General features: G+C 50.4%; 1 protein-coding gene across 1 annotated transcript in view; it reads right to left on the bottom strand.

Moving 5' to 3' along the window:
- COX4I2 (cytochrome c oxidase subunit 4I2) overlaps positions 1-13,428 on the bottom strand; it is a 15,444-nt gene extending 2,016 nt beyond the window's left edge. The window contains exons 1-4 of the mRNA XM_006154718.2: positions 13,319-13,428; positions 11,984-12,059; positions 10,146-10,310; positions 3,180-3,311 (exon numbers count right to left, since the gene is read on the bottom strand). Of these exons, the coding sequence (XP_006154780.1) occupies positions 3,180-3,311; positions 10,146-10,310; positions 11,984-12,059 (373 nt within the window). The 5' untranslated portion in view covers positions 13,319-13,428. The remainder of the gene's footprint in view (positions 1-3,179; positions 3,312-10,145; positions 10,311-11,983; positions 12,060-13,318) is intronic.
- Between the last annotated feature and the right edge of the window lie 1,235 nt (positions 13,429-14,663).

Raw genomic sequence — 14,663 nt, 5'->3', positions numbered from 1 at the left:
GAAGTACCATTACACTAATTGGTGGTCCCAATTTTTCTTAAAAAAAAAAAAAAAAAAAAAAAGCAGGTGCTCTCCACTAGGGCTGGGGGAAATCGAGCAAGCGCATATGTGTGACGTCTCGGCACAAGGCGGGGCAGACAGCCAGTGCCCAGTGTGTGGTGCTTCTCACAATGACCTAGTTCTCTTCCTCTCCTGGGAGGGGTCTGGAACGAGCTAGTTCCTTTGGACTCCCAAGGGGTTGAGAGGTATAGGTAGGGTAGGAGGCATTCACTTTAAGCACCCGGGGAGGGCTGGCCCCAAGTGCCCCGTGAAGCTGGGAGCCATATGGCCGACTGTGGGTTTGAGTCCTGGAGTCAGCTCAAAATGTGCCAAGAGCACACACATGAGTGCCCGGGATCCTGAGGAGCTGGCGGGCCGGGGGAAGAGGGATCGAAGTATGACGAGACTGTCGGGGCGCCTCACACTCACGTGCATGCCCAAGTTCTCTGTCAGGGAAAGAAAAGGACATCGGGGAAAGCAATACTGAGCTCAGAGGCTGAAGCACCCTGTGGAGGCCTTTTATGTGCCTTGTCCTGTGGACAAGGGAGGGGCCTCGGGGTGGGGGCTCCCAACACCTTCACACCTTATCTCTGCCCCACCTGCCCCTGAGGCAGTTCAGCCTGCCCGACCTCCATCCCTGGTACTTTCTGTGCCAAGGGGTGGACAGGAAGGAGATGACCTTATGGACACCTTCGTGTGCCAAGCCTGGCCTGGACTAGACTTTTTCCCAAAGGCTCTCTTATGCCATTATCACGAAACAGAAGAATTCCTGTCACACCGTTACAGGAGAGAGCAGAGGTGAGGCCAGCTGAGGCGAAGACTGCCAGCTCTCTCTCAGTGTCCTCCCCGATCCTCGCCCCCAGTAGAGGTGCTCAAACCTGAGCAGGCGTCTGGTCACCTAAAGGGCTGTTAAAGGCGCACTGCTGGGCCAGTTGCTGGAGCTGGTGACTTAAAAAACACACCCAGTGGGTGTGCGTGCTTGCTTAAAATCTCAAGAGGAAAATGGAGAAGGGATCGTGGCATGCCCATCTCTCCTGGGGGATGATTTCTCACTTTCTCTCTTTCTCTCTCTCTCTCTGGCAACTGCGTGCACTCTCTGGCAACATTTTTAATAAAAGAAAAAACAGGGGGGCTGGCAGGTGGCATGGTGGTTAAGAGCACTGGACTCCTACATGGCTGACTGTGGTTCAAGTCCTGGACCTGGCGGCTTGCTTTCTCACTTTCCCTTTTCTCTCACTCTGTCCCTTTCTGGTCCAAATTAAAACTAAATTAAATAAATAAAGTTAAATAAAAAAAAATAATTCTTTTTTTTTTTTTGAGAGGTTTTTTCGCTATAGGGTGCATGTGCTCACCAGACAGAGAGAGACATAGAGACAGAAAAGCGAGAAATCACCCCCCAGGGGGATGGTCACGCTGCAATCCCTTCTCCTCCATTCTCCTCTCGGGATCTTGGGCATGCACACACACACGCCCAGCGTGAGTTTTAAGCCCGGATCTGGGATGCGAACCGCGGTCGACTACGTGGGAGTCCAGCGACATTATGCTAACTGCTGGTTCCCTTACTTTATTATTTTATCTTAAACTTTGCTATAGAGAGAGAAGGAGGAGAAAACACCCCATGAGTAGTGATCAGTCTGTAATCCCTTCTTCATCTCTCCTGCCTTTTGATATTTGGAGCACACATACACACACACTTGGCATGTTTTTCTTTTTCTTTTCTTTAAAATTATTTTATTTAACTTTATTTATTTATTTTAATTTTGTCCAGAAAGGGCCAGAGCGAGAGAGAAAGAAAGAAAGTGAGAAAGCAAGCTGCCAGGTTTAGGACTCGAACTGCAGTTGGCCGTGTGGGAGTCAAGTGCCCTTAACCCACGCCACCTGCCGGCCCCACTTGGCATGTTTTTCAAGCCACTGGGTCCAGGACTTGAACTGCACAGTTGGCGATGTGGGATCTGCCTGCCTTAACCACCAGGCCACTGGCTAGCCTGAGCACTGCATGTTAACGACGGCAGAGCAATAAGAGAGGAGCCTGCTTTGTGGAGTCCCCATCCGAGTCTAGACTGTTTCTCTCTTTTTTTGTGAGAAAGGAATAAACCTCTAGCTTGTTTAAGCTTTTATGTGTTGGAGACTTATTCCAGCTGGTGAATCACTGTACTGATAAACACACAGCTGACACACAGCCATCAGCAACTACCCATGACCATGTATGAGCGCTGGCCTACAGCTCTCTGCACTTTTTTAAAGAATTTTTTAAATTTAATTTTATTTATTCACTCATTTATTTTAATTTGACCAGAGAGAGACACACAGAGAGAGAGAGAGAGAGGGAAAGTGAGAAAGCAACCCACCAGGTCCAGGGCTCAAACCATGGTTGGCCATGTGGGCGTGTTCAGTGCCTTACGCCACCTGCTGGTTTCTTATTTAATTTTTTTGGAGAGATTTTTACTATAGGGTGCATGCACTTATTGGAGAGATAGAGAGTCAGAGAGATACAAAGAGAGAAATCACTCCCTGGGGCCCTGTAGCATGGTGATGGCCATGCTACAATCTCTTCGCCTCCGTTATTCTCCTGGGATCTTGAGCACACATGCACACGCACCCAGCATGAGTTGGGTTTTTTTATATTTTTATTTTATTTTATTTTATTTATTCATTCATTTTTTAATTTGACCAGAGAGAGAGAGCGAGAGAGAGAGAGAGAGGGAAAGTGAGAAAGCAAGCTACCAGGTCCAGGACTTGAACCGTGGTCAGCCATGTGTGAGTGTCCAGCATCTTAACCAGCATGCCACCTGCTGGTCCCCCCCAGCATGAGTTTTAAGCCATTAGGTCTGGCCTAGAATTGCAGTCAGCCATGTGAGAGTTCAATGACATAATCACTATACCATCTCCTGGCCCCACTCCATTATCTTTAAATCCTCACAAGAACCTTGAGCATCTTTAACCCTGTTCTCCAGATGAGAAACTGAAGCCCCAGAGAGGTAGAATCCCTACATTCCTCCTCAGCCAGCTATGCCCTGCCCTTCACCCTAAATCTCTTTGAGGACTTTGCAGAACTCTTGAGATGGGTACCAACACAGTTCCCTTGAGTTTGGTGGTGGCATGGTCACAGGGCATGACCCAGGCTTATAGTCGCCACTTACCATAGACCCGCTGCCACCAGATCAGCAGAGCCGTGAATCCAAAGAAGAAAAAGACACAGCCCATCACGGTCTTCCACTCGTTGGAGCGACGGTTCATCTCTGCGAAGGTCTCGTGGAACTGGAGCCGGTACACTGGAGCAGGTGGGTGTGGGGAAGGGGCCTCAGGTGCATCTACTCCAAGGACCCTGGACCACTCTGGTCCCCAGGGAGCCTCAGCCTTCCCCTACCCACAGCAGACACTGCTCATTCAGCTGATTCTCATTGAGCATGTACTGTATACAGACAGGGCCAAGAACTGGAGACCCAGCAGTGCATGAGCCAGAAGAGTCCTGCCCCTAGGGAGCTTAGAGTGGGAGGCAGACGGCAAAGGCTTCAGACAGAGTGTGGGCAGGGGCTACTTCAGCTAGTGCGGCCAAGAAGGTCTCAGAGGTGGTGACATTGGAGCTGGGGCTTGAAAAGTCAGACAAAGTCATGTGCAAACTGGAAACAAGTGCAAAGGCCCTGAGGTAGGAAGGGGTAGGGAAGGGGTGAAGTGCAGGCCAGTGGGCCGGTGTGGAATAAGCGAAAAAGAGAGAGTGTAGCAGGCTGGCTCCATGGTGCAGGGGTAATGCACTGCTTGAGAGAAGCTAAATCCCTCATGGCAACCACCGTTCGAACCCCATGTGGTTTTATGTGACTCAGACTTTCATCAGGACTGTCCCTGCCATTCCCTTTCCTCCCAATAAAGTGTTTTTATTCTTCCTTCCTTTTTTTTTTTTTTTTTTTTTTTTTTTTTCTTGAGAGAGAGTTTTGCTATGGGGAGCATGCACTAATCAGAGAGGCTGAAAGTGAGAAATCACACACACACGCACACACACCGGGGGATGGCCATGCTGCAATTCCTTCTACTCTATTGTCTTCTTGGATTTGGGGCACACTCACACACACTCCAGGCTGAGTTTCAAGCCAATGAGTATGAGATTCGGACCTTAGTTGACCACATGTGAGTCCAGCAACATAACCATCACGCTATCTGCTGGTCCCTCTTCCATTTTCTTATTCCCTGCTTCTCTTTCTTATAAACTCCGGGGGAAGCAGGACTCTGCTCATTGTTAACATTTCCAGCACCAAAACAGTGTTTGGTACGTAGCAGGCTCTTAATCATTATATCTAGAATACTTGTGAATGAATGTCCTGCTGGAGACGCCTGGAGAAATGACACGGGGTCACTGCCCTCCGAGAGATCAGGGTGAGAGGCATACCAGGCTGGGGGAGCTACTAACAGGAAGGCCCAGAGGGAAATGTGCACGGATGGGAACGAAGTAAGCCAGTGGAAAGCCAGGGGGAAGGTGTGACATAAGAAGAAACACATGGGGGAGCCAGCAGGTGGCATGGTGATTAAGATGCTGGACTCCCTCCCACATGGCTAACTGCGGTTCAAGTCCCAGACCTGGCAGCTGGCTTTCTCACTTTCCTTCTCTCTTTCTTTTTCTCTCTCTTTTTAAAAGAATTATTTATTTATTTTATTTTATTTATTATTTTTTAATTTGACCAGAGAGAGAGAAAAAAAAAGAGAAAGTGAGAAAGCAAGCCATCAGGTCTGGGACTCAAACTGTGGCTAGCCATGTGGGAGTCCAGTGCCTTAACCACCATGCCATCTGCTGCTCCCACTTCTGTCTCTCTCTGGTGAACACACGTGCCCTGTAGCAACTTAAAAATAATAATACATTAAATTAAATAAATCACATGGTTGGGGGCCAGCTGGTGGCACAGTGGTAACAGGACTGGATTGACGTGGAAAAGGTCCAGCGATCGCTTTCAGCTTTCGGCTCGGAGGCGGCCTTGGTGCAACTTTCTTTGGTCATCCCCAATCTGGGTTCATCTGACACCAGCCTCCTCCACTATGCCACCCAAGTTCAACCTCAATGAGATCAAGTCGTGGACCTGAGGTGCACTGGTGGCAAAGTTGGTGCCACGTCTGCCCTGGCCCTCAAGATCAGTCCCCTGGGTCTCTCCAAAAAAGGTTGGTGATGACATCACCAAGGCAACTGGTGACTGGAAGGGCCTGAGAATTACCGTGAAGCTGACCATTCAGAATAGACAGGCCCAGATCGAAGTGGGCCTTCTGCCTCTGCGCTCATCATCAAAGCCCTCAAGGACCACCAAGAGGCAGAAAGAAGCAGAAGAATATTAAACATAGTGGGAACACCACTGTTGACGAGACTGTCAGCATTGCCCGACAGATGAGCCACCGGTCTTGGGCCAGAGAGCTCTCTGGAACCATGAAAGAGATCCTGGGGACAGCTCAGTCTGTAGGCTGTAATGTCGATGGCCGTCACCCTCATGACATCATCGACAACATCAACAGTGGTGCAGTGGAACGCCCAGCTAGTTAAGAAGTACACAGGAAAACATCTCAATAAAGGATCATGTGACAACCAGAAAGAGAAAGAAAAGGTCCAGGGATCAAGTCCTAGTACCCCTGAGCATGCCATGTGTCACATGTTCCTGCCATTGTCCAGACCCTCTGCCTCTTTTCTGTCTCTGTCTCGCTTTCTCATGAAAAAAAAAAAAGCACACACACACACACATATATGATTATATATAAATCATATGAAATTTGATTTCAGTCTCTGCCCCTGGCATAAGAGCTTCTAAATCCTTGGAAAGCCTAGTTATTAGAGGTGAGAGGATCATCTTTTTTATTCATAATATGCCTCTTTCAACTATACCTGAATTTATGTTAACAAGGTGATTCTCAGAGGATGCAGACTGGGCTGGGTACAAGAGGAGCCAACCTTAGGATCAGAGGGTTGAAACTTTCAGGCCTCCCTCCCCCACCCAGGAAGGAGAGAGGAGCCAGAGACCGACTTCATTGGCAATGACCTCGATGGGCGATCTAATCAACCATGACCACATAGTGAAACTCCATCAGACTCCTCAGTGACAGGGTTCCGAGAACTTCCGGGTCAGTGAACACGCCTTGGCTCTGGACTTCAACATACCAACAGACATGCCTCTTCACCTGGCCGTACCTCAGCATCCTTTGTTGTACCCTTTCAAATAAACTGGTAAGCACAAAGAGTTTTCCTGAGGTTTGGGGTTTTTAAAAGGAATTATTTATTGTATTTTATTTATCATTATTATTCTTTTTAAATTTGCTACAGAGCACGTGCACTCACCAGAGAGAGAGAGAAAGTGAGAAAGCAAGCTGCCCGGCCTGGGACTTGAACCACGGTTGGGAGTCCAGTGCCCTAAGTGGAACTGCTGGCCACCTGCTGGCCCCTTCCTGAGGTTTTTTGAGCCATTATAGCAAATTATCAAACCTGAGGAGGGGGTTGTAGGAATCCCTGTTCCTAGTCAGTTAGTCAGAAACTCAGGAGACCACCTGGGACTTGCAACTGGCATTTGTCAACCCAAATGAAAGGCTGAGGTGCAGGAAGGAAAGCCACGGTTAAGTGCAACATCAAAGAGAGGATGATCTGCCAGGCTCACAGCGCCCACGCAGCCCTGGATACTGTGTGCTGAGGTCATGCAGATTTCAGGGGGATTTTAAAGGCAAAAGTTGTGAAGACAGGAAGGGGGATGGTTTAATGCTCAGATAATGGTAAGTAATTTCCTAAGGAGCCACGTGGGCTCAGAAGATGGACAATAGGCTGTGACAAAACTTTGTCTGGATGTGTTGACATTCTTTATTAAATCTTTCTTCCTGCAATAGGAGTTCGGTTAATGAAACCAGAGAGAGGATCAAAGGAATGGGTTTTTTGTTTCTTTTTTTTCTTTTTTGGGTTTTTGTTTGTTTCTTTTTATTTCACACATTCACAAGAGGAGCAGCCTTGTGGAACTGAGCCCTCAACCCATGGGATCGGACACGACCTCCAGGTAGATAATGTCAGGGTTAAATTGAATCACAGACCACTTAGCTGGTGTCTGGAAAGCTGGAGAGAAGAATTGGCTGTTGGTGTGGGAAAAATCCCACACATGTGGTGTCAGAAGTGTGAGAGTGTAGGTTCTTAGGACATACGTGACCAGAGACATAGCATGAACAAACACACGCAGAGCTGTGGGAAGCATAGGGCATGTCCAGAGAACCACCAAGATGCTGAGACAGGAGGGGCAGGGCCTGAAGAATCTTGGACGCCAGGCCCAGGAGTTCAAACTTTAAGCTCTGAAGACCCACTGTGGTCCTGGAACTGTCCTCCCAGGGGACCCTCTTGCCTTGGCTCTATTTTTCCTATCCTTCAAGACTGCCTCATCTCCTCTAGGAAGACTGGTGGCTTGAAAAATATGCAGGGTGCAGTTACGTGTGTACCCCAAATCCCAGCAGGATGGAGAAACAGAGAAGGGATAATGGTATGACCATGCCCTGTTGGGAGCTGCTTTCTCTCTTTCTCTCCCTGTCTCTTTCTAGTGAGCATATATGCCCTCTAGCAATTAAAAAAAGAAAAGAAAAGGGCAGAAGGGGGTGAGCTGGGAGGGGAAATAAGAACTAGGAACTACTGAGACCAGCAGATGACGTAATGGCTATGTCACTGGACTCCCATGTAGCTGACTGCAGTTCGAGTCCCAGACCTGGTGGCTAAAACTGGCGCCAGGCACGTGTGCGTGTGCACCCAAGATCCCAAAAAGAGAATGGAAGAGAAGGGATTGTGGTGTGGCCATCCCCCCTGGGGAGCGATTTCTCACTTTCTGTCTCTCTGTCTCTCTCTGTCTTTCTAACGAGTGCATGCACCCTATAGCAATCCCCCCTATAGAAAAAACCCCTCAAAAAAAAAAAAAAAAAAAAAAGAACTAGGAACTGCTTCTACATATATGGACATGGTAGATTCTCTCTGGAAAAACACAAGTCACTGGAAAGGAAAACCTGGTCACAGGGGGATTAAATAGAAAGGAGACTGGCTTTTCTTCCTCCTCCTTTTGATAGTTCTCAAAAAATGTTACCCTTCGTATGTCATCCTTTCTCAGTGTGTTAAACGAATACAAAAATAGTTAACTAAAGGGAAATCAAAGCTGGCACAGATTTCCTCAGGGAAAGGAACTGTATTGCATTTTTGCAAGACCCCCCCACCCACCCGGGTTGGGACAATGAAACCAACCCCAGGAAGGAATTTGGAATTCCACAGAGGGTGGCAGCTGTGGGTGTGAGGGGGCCCAGGAAACACAGAAAAAGAAGAAGAAGGTGGGGGTTGGAGGTGAAAGCTAAGCCAGCAGTGACAGAGGGCAAGGGCCCCAGAGCCGCCATGTCTAGTGGCCAGAGGAAGTTGTTTGTTGAGCTCTGGCGCTGTCAGCTCACCTTGCACGTGTTCTGCTAAAGCTTCAATGTAGCATGTGGTGTAGCAGCTAAGGGGGAAATCCCTGGAAGTGGTCTGTGTGCGGTCCAATCCCTACTCCACCCTCTAGCTGTGACTACCATTGCAAGTGACTTCATCTAGAGCCTCAACTTCCTCAACTGTCAGCTAATGAGAGTAATTACCTCCACAGTGGCACCTGCTCATGGTAACTATGCAACAGATATTAATTATGCTAATTACCGTCTTGCTTTATGCATGTAACATTTGAGGAAATAAGGAAAAAAGAGAATTCCACTTTTGAAATGAATGGAGAGGGCCGGCAGGTGGCGTGGTGGTTAAGGGCATTGGACTCCCACATGGCCAACTGTGATTTGAGCTCGGGACCTGGCGACGTGCCGTGCCAACTGTGATTTGAGCTCTGGACCTGGCGACTTGCCTTCTCACTTTCTCTCTCTTTCTCTGTCCCTCTCTGGTCAAATTTAAATAAATAAATAAAGTTAAATAAAATAATTATTTAAAAAAGAAAAAAGAAATGTGGAGACCAACAGGTGGCGTGGTGACTAAGGAACTGGACACTCCCACATGGTTGACCACAGTTCAAGTCCTGGATCTGGAAGCTTGCTTTCCCATTTTCTCTCTCTCTCTCTCCCCTCACTCTGTCCCTCTCTGATCAATTTAAAATAAATAAATTGGGACCAGCAGTTCGCATAATGGCTATGTCACTGGATTCTCATGTAGTCAACCACGGTTCGAGTCCCAGATCCGGTGGCTTAAACTCACACCGGGCACGTGTGCATGCGTGCCCAGGATCCCGAGAGGAGAATGGAAGAGAAGGAATTGCAGCGTGGCCATCCCCCCTGGTGGGGAGTGATTTCTCACTTTTTAATCTCTGTCTCTCTCTGTCTTTCTGGCTAGCGCACGCAACCTATGACAAAAACCTCTCCAATAAACAAATAAATAAATAAAGTTAAATAAAATAATTCGTTAAAAAAACAAGATGTTGAATGAATGAATGAATGTCAGAAGCATGAGCTTTCCCCGACAAGGAGTCTCCTGAAATGCTGGTGGTCAGGCTGGGCTCCCACATTAGTGGAATGAGAATAAAAGGCTTCAAATATCAAAGGGTCAGCCTGTGGACAACTGTGGGCAGGCCTTGAGACCATGCATCCCTCCCTTCTCCTAGGGTCACCTGCTCCCCATCCACCTCACTGGGCACTCTGTGCCATTCCACACTCTCCTGCTTTGACACCCTTCGCCCTGCTGTTACCCTTACCTGGCATGGGCCTCCTGTTCACCCTTCAAGGCCAGCTGGAGTGTGCCCTCTGGAAGGCCCACCAGGATTTCATCTCTCTTTCCTTAGGGCCCTCTTGGTCCCTTGAATACAGCTCACCCTACTCTTACAATTAGTAGTGTGTGCATCAGTTTTTCCACCCTAGACTGGGAGCCCCATGAGAGCAGGGACCATCAGGTGATCCACCTCATCTCCCAGGATCCCTTGCATCAGGCTCCATACCAACAGCTGAGTGAATAAGAGGATGAATGGATAGATGGATGACCTAGAGCCCTCAGCTGTGCGTTCAGGTGTTCGAGGGTTCCTGGCTGTTTTGGGGGCCTCTCCGTGCCCACTGCTCCCCAACAAGACTTTCTTCTCAGAGTCACCCTCTCTCCCCAGCCCGCCCCCTCACCCCAGACCTACGGGCCACCTTCTCGGCGTGGCTCAGCTGGGTCCAGCTGCCCTTCTCCTTCTCCTTCAGGGCCTGCTGCTCAGCGCTGAGCTCCGTGCAGAAGGGCTCATCTGGCATTGGGTAGGAGCGCTGGGCGTGGCAGTTGGTATAGGGGGGCATCTTCTCTCCCCTGCGGGCTGCGGGCATAAGGGAGGGAGGTGAGTCCAGGCGGCCCCTGGTACAGACACCCTACCTCTGAACATACTACTGCAGAGTGCTACATTTGTCGAGCATTTACTGTGTTCCAGGAGCCGTTCTCAGGCCTTCAAGGAGTGGGCTCACTCAGGCCCCATCACTCTGAGCCAGGGCATTCTGTTATTCCCATTTTACATGAAGAAACTGAGCAGCTAAGTGATTGCTCAGATTCACAGAGCAAGGAGGAGCAGGGCCAGGGCTGTGATTCACCTCCCACGTTCTCTGGGAAGGCTGGAGGAAGAGTTGAGGTGAGGTCCTGGCAGGCCGAGGTGATGAATGGGTGGACAAAGGCACAGTGGCAGGAACCTAAGACGCGGGGCGTGAAACTCTGCAACTGAAAAGCACTCTGTGCATGTGTTTAATAAGGAGCCAGGGGTAAGGCTGGCTATCGAACCGCCTGGGTTTGAGCCCCAGTTCCAGCCCAACCCGGCTCCAACAAGGCCTGTTACTTTGCTGTGCCTCTATATCCTTGTCTCGAAAGTAGAAATACCTCTTACACTCGTGTGGGAAGCTTCAAGACAATACACTCAAAAGGCTGTGCAGGGCCTGGCACAGAGCAGATGCTCAGTAATTCAGACTGCTGGGGAGAGGCTGGTTTTACTACTGGCCTCCATTCCTGGAGCCCCCAAGGCTCTCGGAGTAAGGCTGGGCACTAGGGAGGGTCTAAATAATGGCCCTTCTGGAGCCACCAGGTGGCATAGTGGGTAAGGCACTGGACTCTCATGTGGTCAATCATGATCCGAGCCCCAGATCTGGTGGCTTGAAACATACTGGGCACGTGTGTGTGCATGCCCAATATCCCAAGAGAAGAATGGAGGAGAAGGGACTACAACATGGCCATCCCCCCTGGGGAGTGATTCCTCGCTTTCTGTCTGTCCCTCCAGTGAATACACGCTCTCTAGAGCAAAAATTTCTCTAAAAAAATAATAAAAAATAAAATGAAATCAAGGCCCTTCTGTTTATTGACACCAGAGAAGCCCACAAGGAGGGCATTGATACCACCTAAGGGGAGGGCACTGGAGCTGCCCGGGGCCAGGAGCCTGGCTCTTCTAACATCTAGGTCTCTGGGCTTCAGATTGTTCATTGGAGAAATGGAGAGAACAGCCGGGCACCCACTGCGCATGGTTGTTGGAGGTCTATATGTGTTCATTAGTGTAAATGTTTATCCAGCTTGGAGCACACAGTGAGGACTCAATAAATGCTATCTGTTATCTCCTGAGGGTCAGGAAGGTCCATCTGCCATCAGGCTGGTCTCTCCCGCCTTTAGGCTTCTTTCTTCTGACTAACACTGATACCAGGGTCTGGAAAGGAAGGTCTCAGGTTCAGGAAGTTCTGTCAGCAACTGTCCACCTTAGGACACATGGCCTTAGGGGCCTGGGGCTCGGGGGTCAGGCCCTAAAGAAAGTTGGAATGAAGGGGGCTGCTGTCTGCTCACCCTGTGGAGGGCTCTCCCTGTGCACTCCACTTCCTGGAGGAACTTGGCCCAGGATCAAAGAGCAGGATCATGGAAAGTGGTTTGGAGTGGGCCCAGGGCAGCGTGGAAGGGACAGGGGCAGCCTGAAGACAGGACCCCTCCAACTCTGGAGCTAGGTGGGAGGGACGGGTCAGGCCTTACCTCCTGGGCTGTGCATCCCTCGAGTTCCCAGCGCACCTTTCCTCAGCATCAGACTCCAGGCGGCTCTGGAGAACATCTGGGGGAGGGAGGTGTGGATGAGTCCTCTCCCAGACCCAGAATAGAAATTCAATTGTGTGGTGCTTGCAGGTGGTGTGGTGATTAAGGTGCTGGACTCCCATATGTCTGATTGCAATCTGAGTCCCAGACCTAGCAGCTTGCTTTCTCACTTTCCCTATCTCTCTCTCTCTCTCTGGTCAAACTAAAAAGAAAGAAAGAAAGAAAGAAAGAAAGAAAGAAAGAAAGAAAGAAAGAAAGAAAGAAAGAAAGAAAGAAAGAAAGAAAGAAAGAAAGAAAGAAAGAAAGAAAGATGATGACAAATCAAATTAAATAATTTTTAGAAAGGAAATTTGCTTTCGTTAATGTGGAATAATTTTTAGAAAGGAAATTTGCTTTCGTGAATGTGGTGGGGGATCCAGGGTGTCAAGGCCACCCTCATGCCCCTGAGCCTTCTGATTTTGTCTGAGAGCTCCATGGGAGTATTTGGGAGTTCTAGGCAGGTGAAGCCCCCTCCTGGGGCCTCCATTCACTAGCTGAGAAGGTGGGGGGAAGCTTAATTCCTGGGGCAGGGTCTGACCAGTCTGGGGCTAGGGGCCTGGGTTCTGGCACCAGCCCAGGTCAGCCTGGCCTGGTTGGGGAACGCCCCTCAGTTGTTTGCCCCAGTGGAAATGGAATGGGAGTCCAGGAAGGGCCGGAGCAGGGCCTGTGGCTGTTCACCACAAAGCCATCTGCAGTGGTCTCTTGCAGACCTCAGCCCCCTCCTCCTCCCTGGACTGGCTGCTATGCAGACACAGAGCCCAGCTGGATCTGTGGGGAACAGGACAGGCTGAGCTCAGACCCCATGGGAGGGAAGTCTGGGGTCTGGCATCCTATGGGGCGTGCGGGGTTGGGGGGGCTTTAGAGGACAGAGAACACCAGGTCCGAGGGAGAGGACCCCAGATCTTGGGGGAAAGGGGTGTCCTCCTTCTGAAAAGAGAAAGTGTCCCCATAGTGGGGAGAGAGAAGGACATCCTATAACTAGCGACAGGGAGAGGGCACACCGTGTGGATACGTGGTAGGGGAGCCCCCCTATCTGGGAAGCAAGGGTTCCTCCTCCGTGCTGACCTGGGGGAGAGGAAGGGGTAGTCTACCTTTGCAGACGGGAGGACGCCCGAGCAGTTTTCCACCCTGACCTGTCAGAAGCCACCCGACCCTCCGACCTCCGACCGTCCTCTATGACAGGAACACTCCCCAACTCACAGGGCTTGGCCCCCGGGGGTCTCCCGCGCACTCACTCACCGCGTCTCGCAGAGTCGGCAGCGGAGCGCGACTCGGGTTCGCCAAGTGTGTAGCGGAGAATGGCTGCGGAGGGACCTTGAGCGCTGGCGCTGTCCCCCTCCGGCACAGCTTTCCCAGGGCCGCCCCCGCGTGAGAACGTCCTGCCTCGGGAGGCGTGGGAGCGCCCAGCCCGCGTCCCTGGGGGACCCGGGTCCACAGCCTGGAGCTAAGGACTGCAGAGCGACTCCCGCCCCAACTTCTCCATCCACCGGGTTCTGCCCCAGGAGACCCTCAGCTGACAGCCCCTGGAGCCTGCAGGCTGAGTTTCTGCAGCTGGCCCAGCTCTCTGAGCTGGTTTGTCCCACAAGCGAGGTAGCGCATTGCTGTCCCTTCCACCGGGAAAGCTCTCTTTGGACCCTTGCAGACTCAAATCTTCCAGCCCAGGCCCAGTGCCTCCTACTCCAGGAAGCCTTCAAGTATCTAGCATCTGGGAGCTGGCCTGTGGTGTACTACTCCCCACCCACCCTCCATCCACCTCCTAGACCCAAGGAGAGGGGGTGAAAAAGTCTGCCTCTGGGATTCAAATCTTGGCTGTGTGACTTTCAACAGATGGGGTAACCTCTTTGAGCTCCTGTTTTCTGTGAAACGGAGTTAATAATCCCCACCTCACATTTCCTACCTCACCCAGCTGTAGTAAAGACTGAATCAGTGAAGCCAGCAGCTGGCATGGTGATTAAGGCATTGGACTCCCCACATGGCTGACCATGGTTCAAGTCCCAGATATGGCAACTTGAAAATCATACCAGGTGGGGAACCAGCAGTTAGAGTAATGGCTATGTCGCTGGACTCCCACGTGGTCGACCACAGTTCACATCCCAGTTAGCATAATGGCTATGTTGCTGGACTCCCACGTAGTCGACCGCGGTTCGTGTCCCGGACCCAGTGGCTTAAAATTCACGCCAGGCGCGTGTGCGTCCATGCCCAAGATCCTGAGAGGAGAATGGAGGAGAAGGGATTGCGGCGTGACCATCCCCCATGGGGGGGTGATTTCTCGCTTTCTGTCTCTATGTCTCTCTCTGTCTGTCTGGTGAGCATACGCGCCCTATAGCAAAAACCTAAAAAAAAATCACACCAGGTGCATGTGGGTTTGTGCCCAAGATCCTGAGAGGAGAATGGAGGAGAAGGGATTACAGTGTGGTTGTCCCTCCTGAGGGGTGATTTCTCACTTTTCCTCTCACCGTCTCTGTCTCTCTCCTCTCTGATGAGCACACATGTTCTATGGCAAGACCTTAAGGGAAAAAAAAAGACTGGGACCAACAGTTAGCTGGGACCAGTAATGGCTATGTCACTGGACTCCCATGTAGTC

This window comes from Tupaia chinensis, unplaced genomic scaffold (assembly GCF_000334495.1).
Source record: "Tupaia chinensis unplaced genomic scaffold, TupChi_1.0 Scaffold000418_1, whole genome shotgun sequence".
Classification (NCBI taxonomy): domain Eukaryota; kingdom Metazoa; phylum Chordata; class Mammalia; order Scandentia; family Tupaiidae; genus Tupaia; species Tupaia belangeri.
This window is presented reverse-complemented; position numbering and strand designations above follow the sequence as displayed.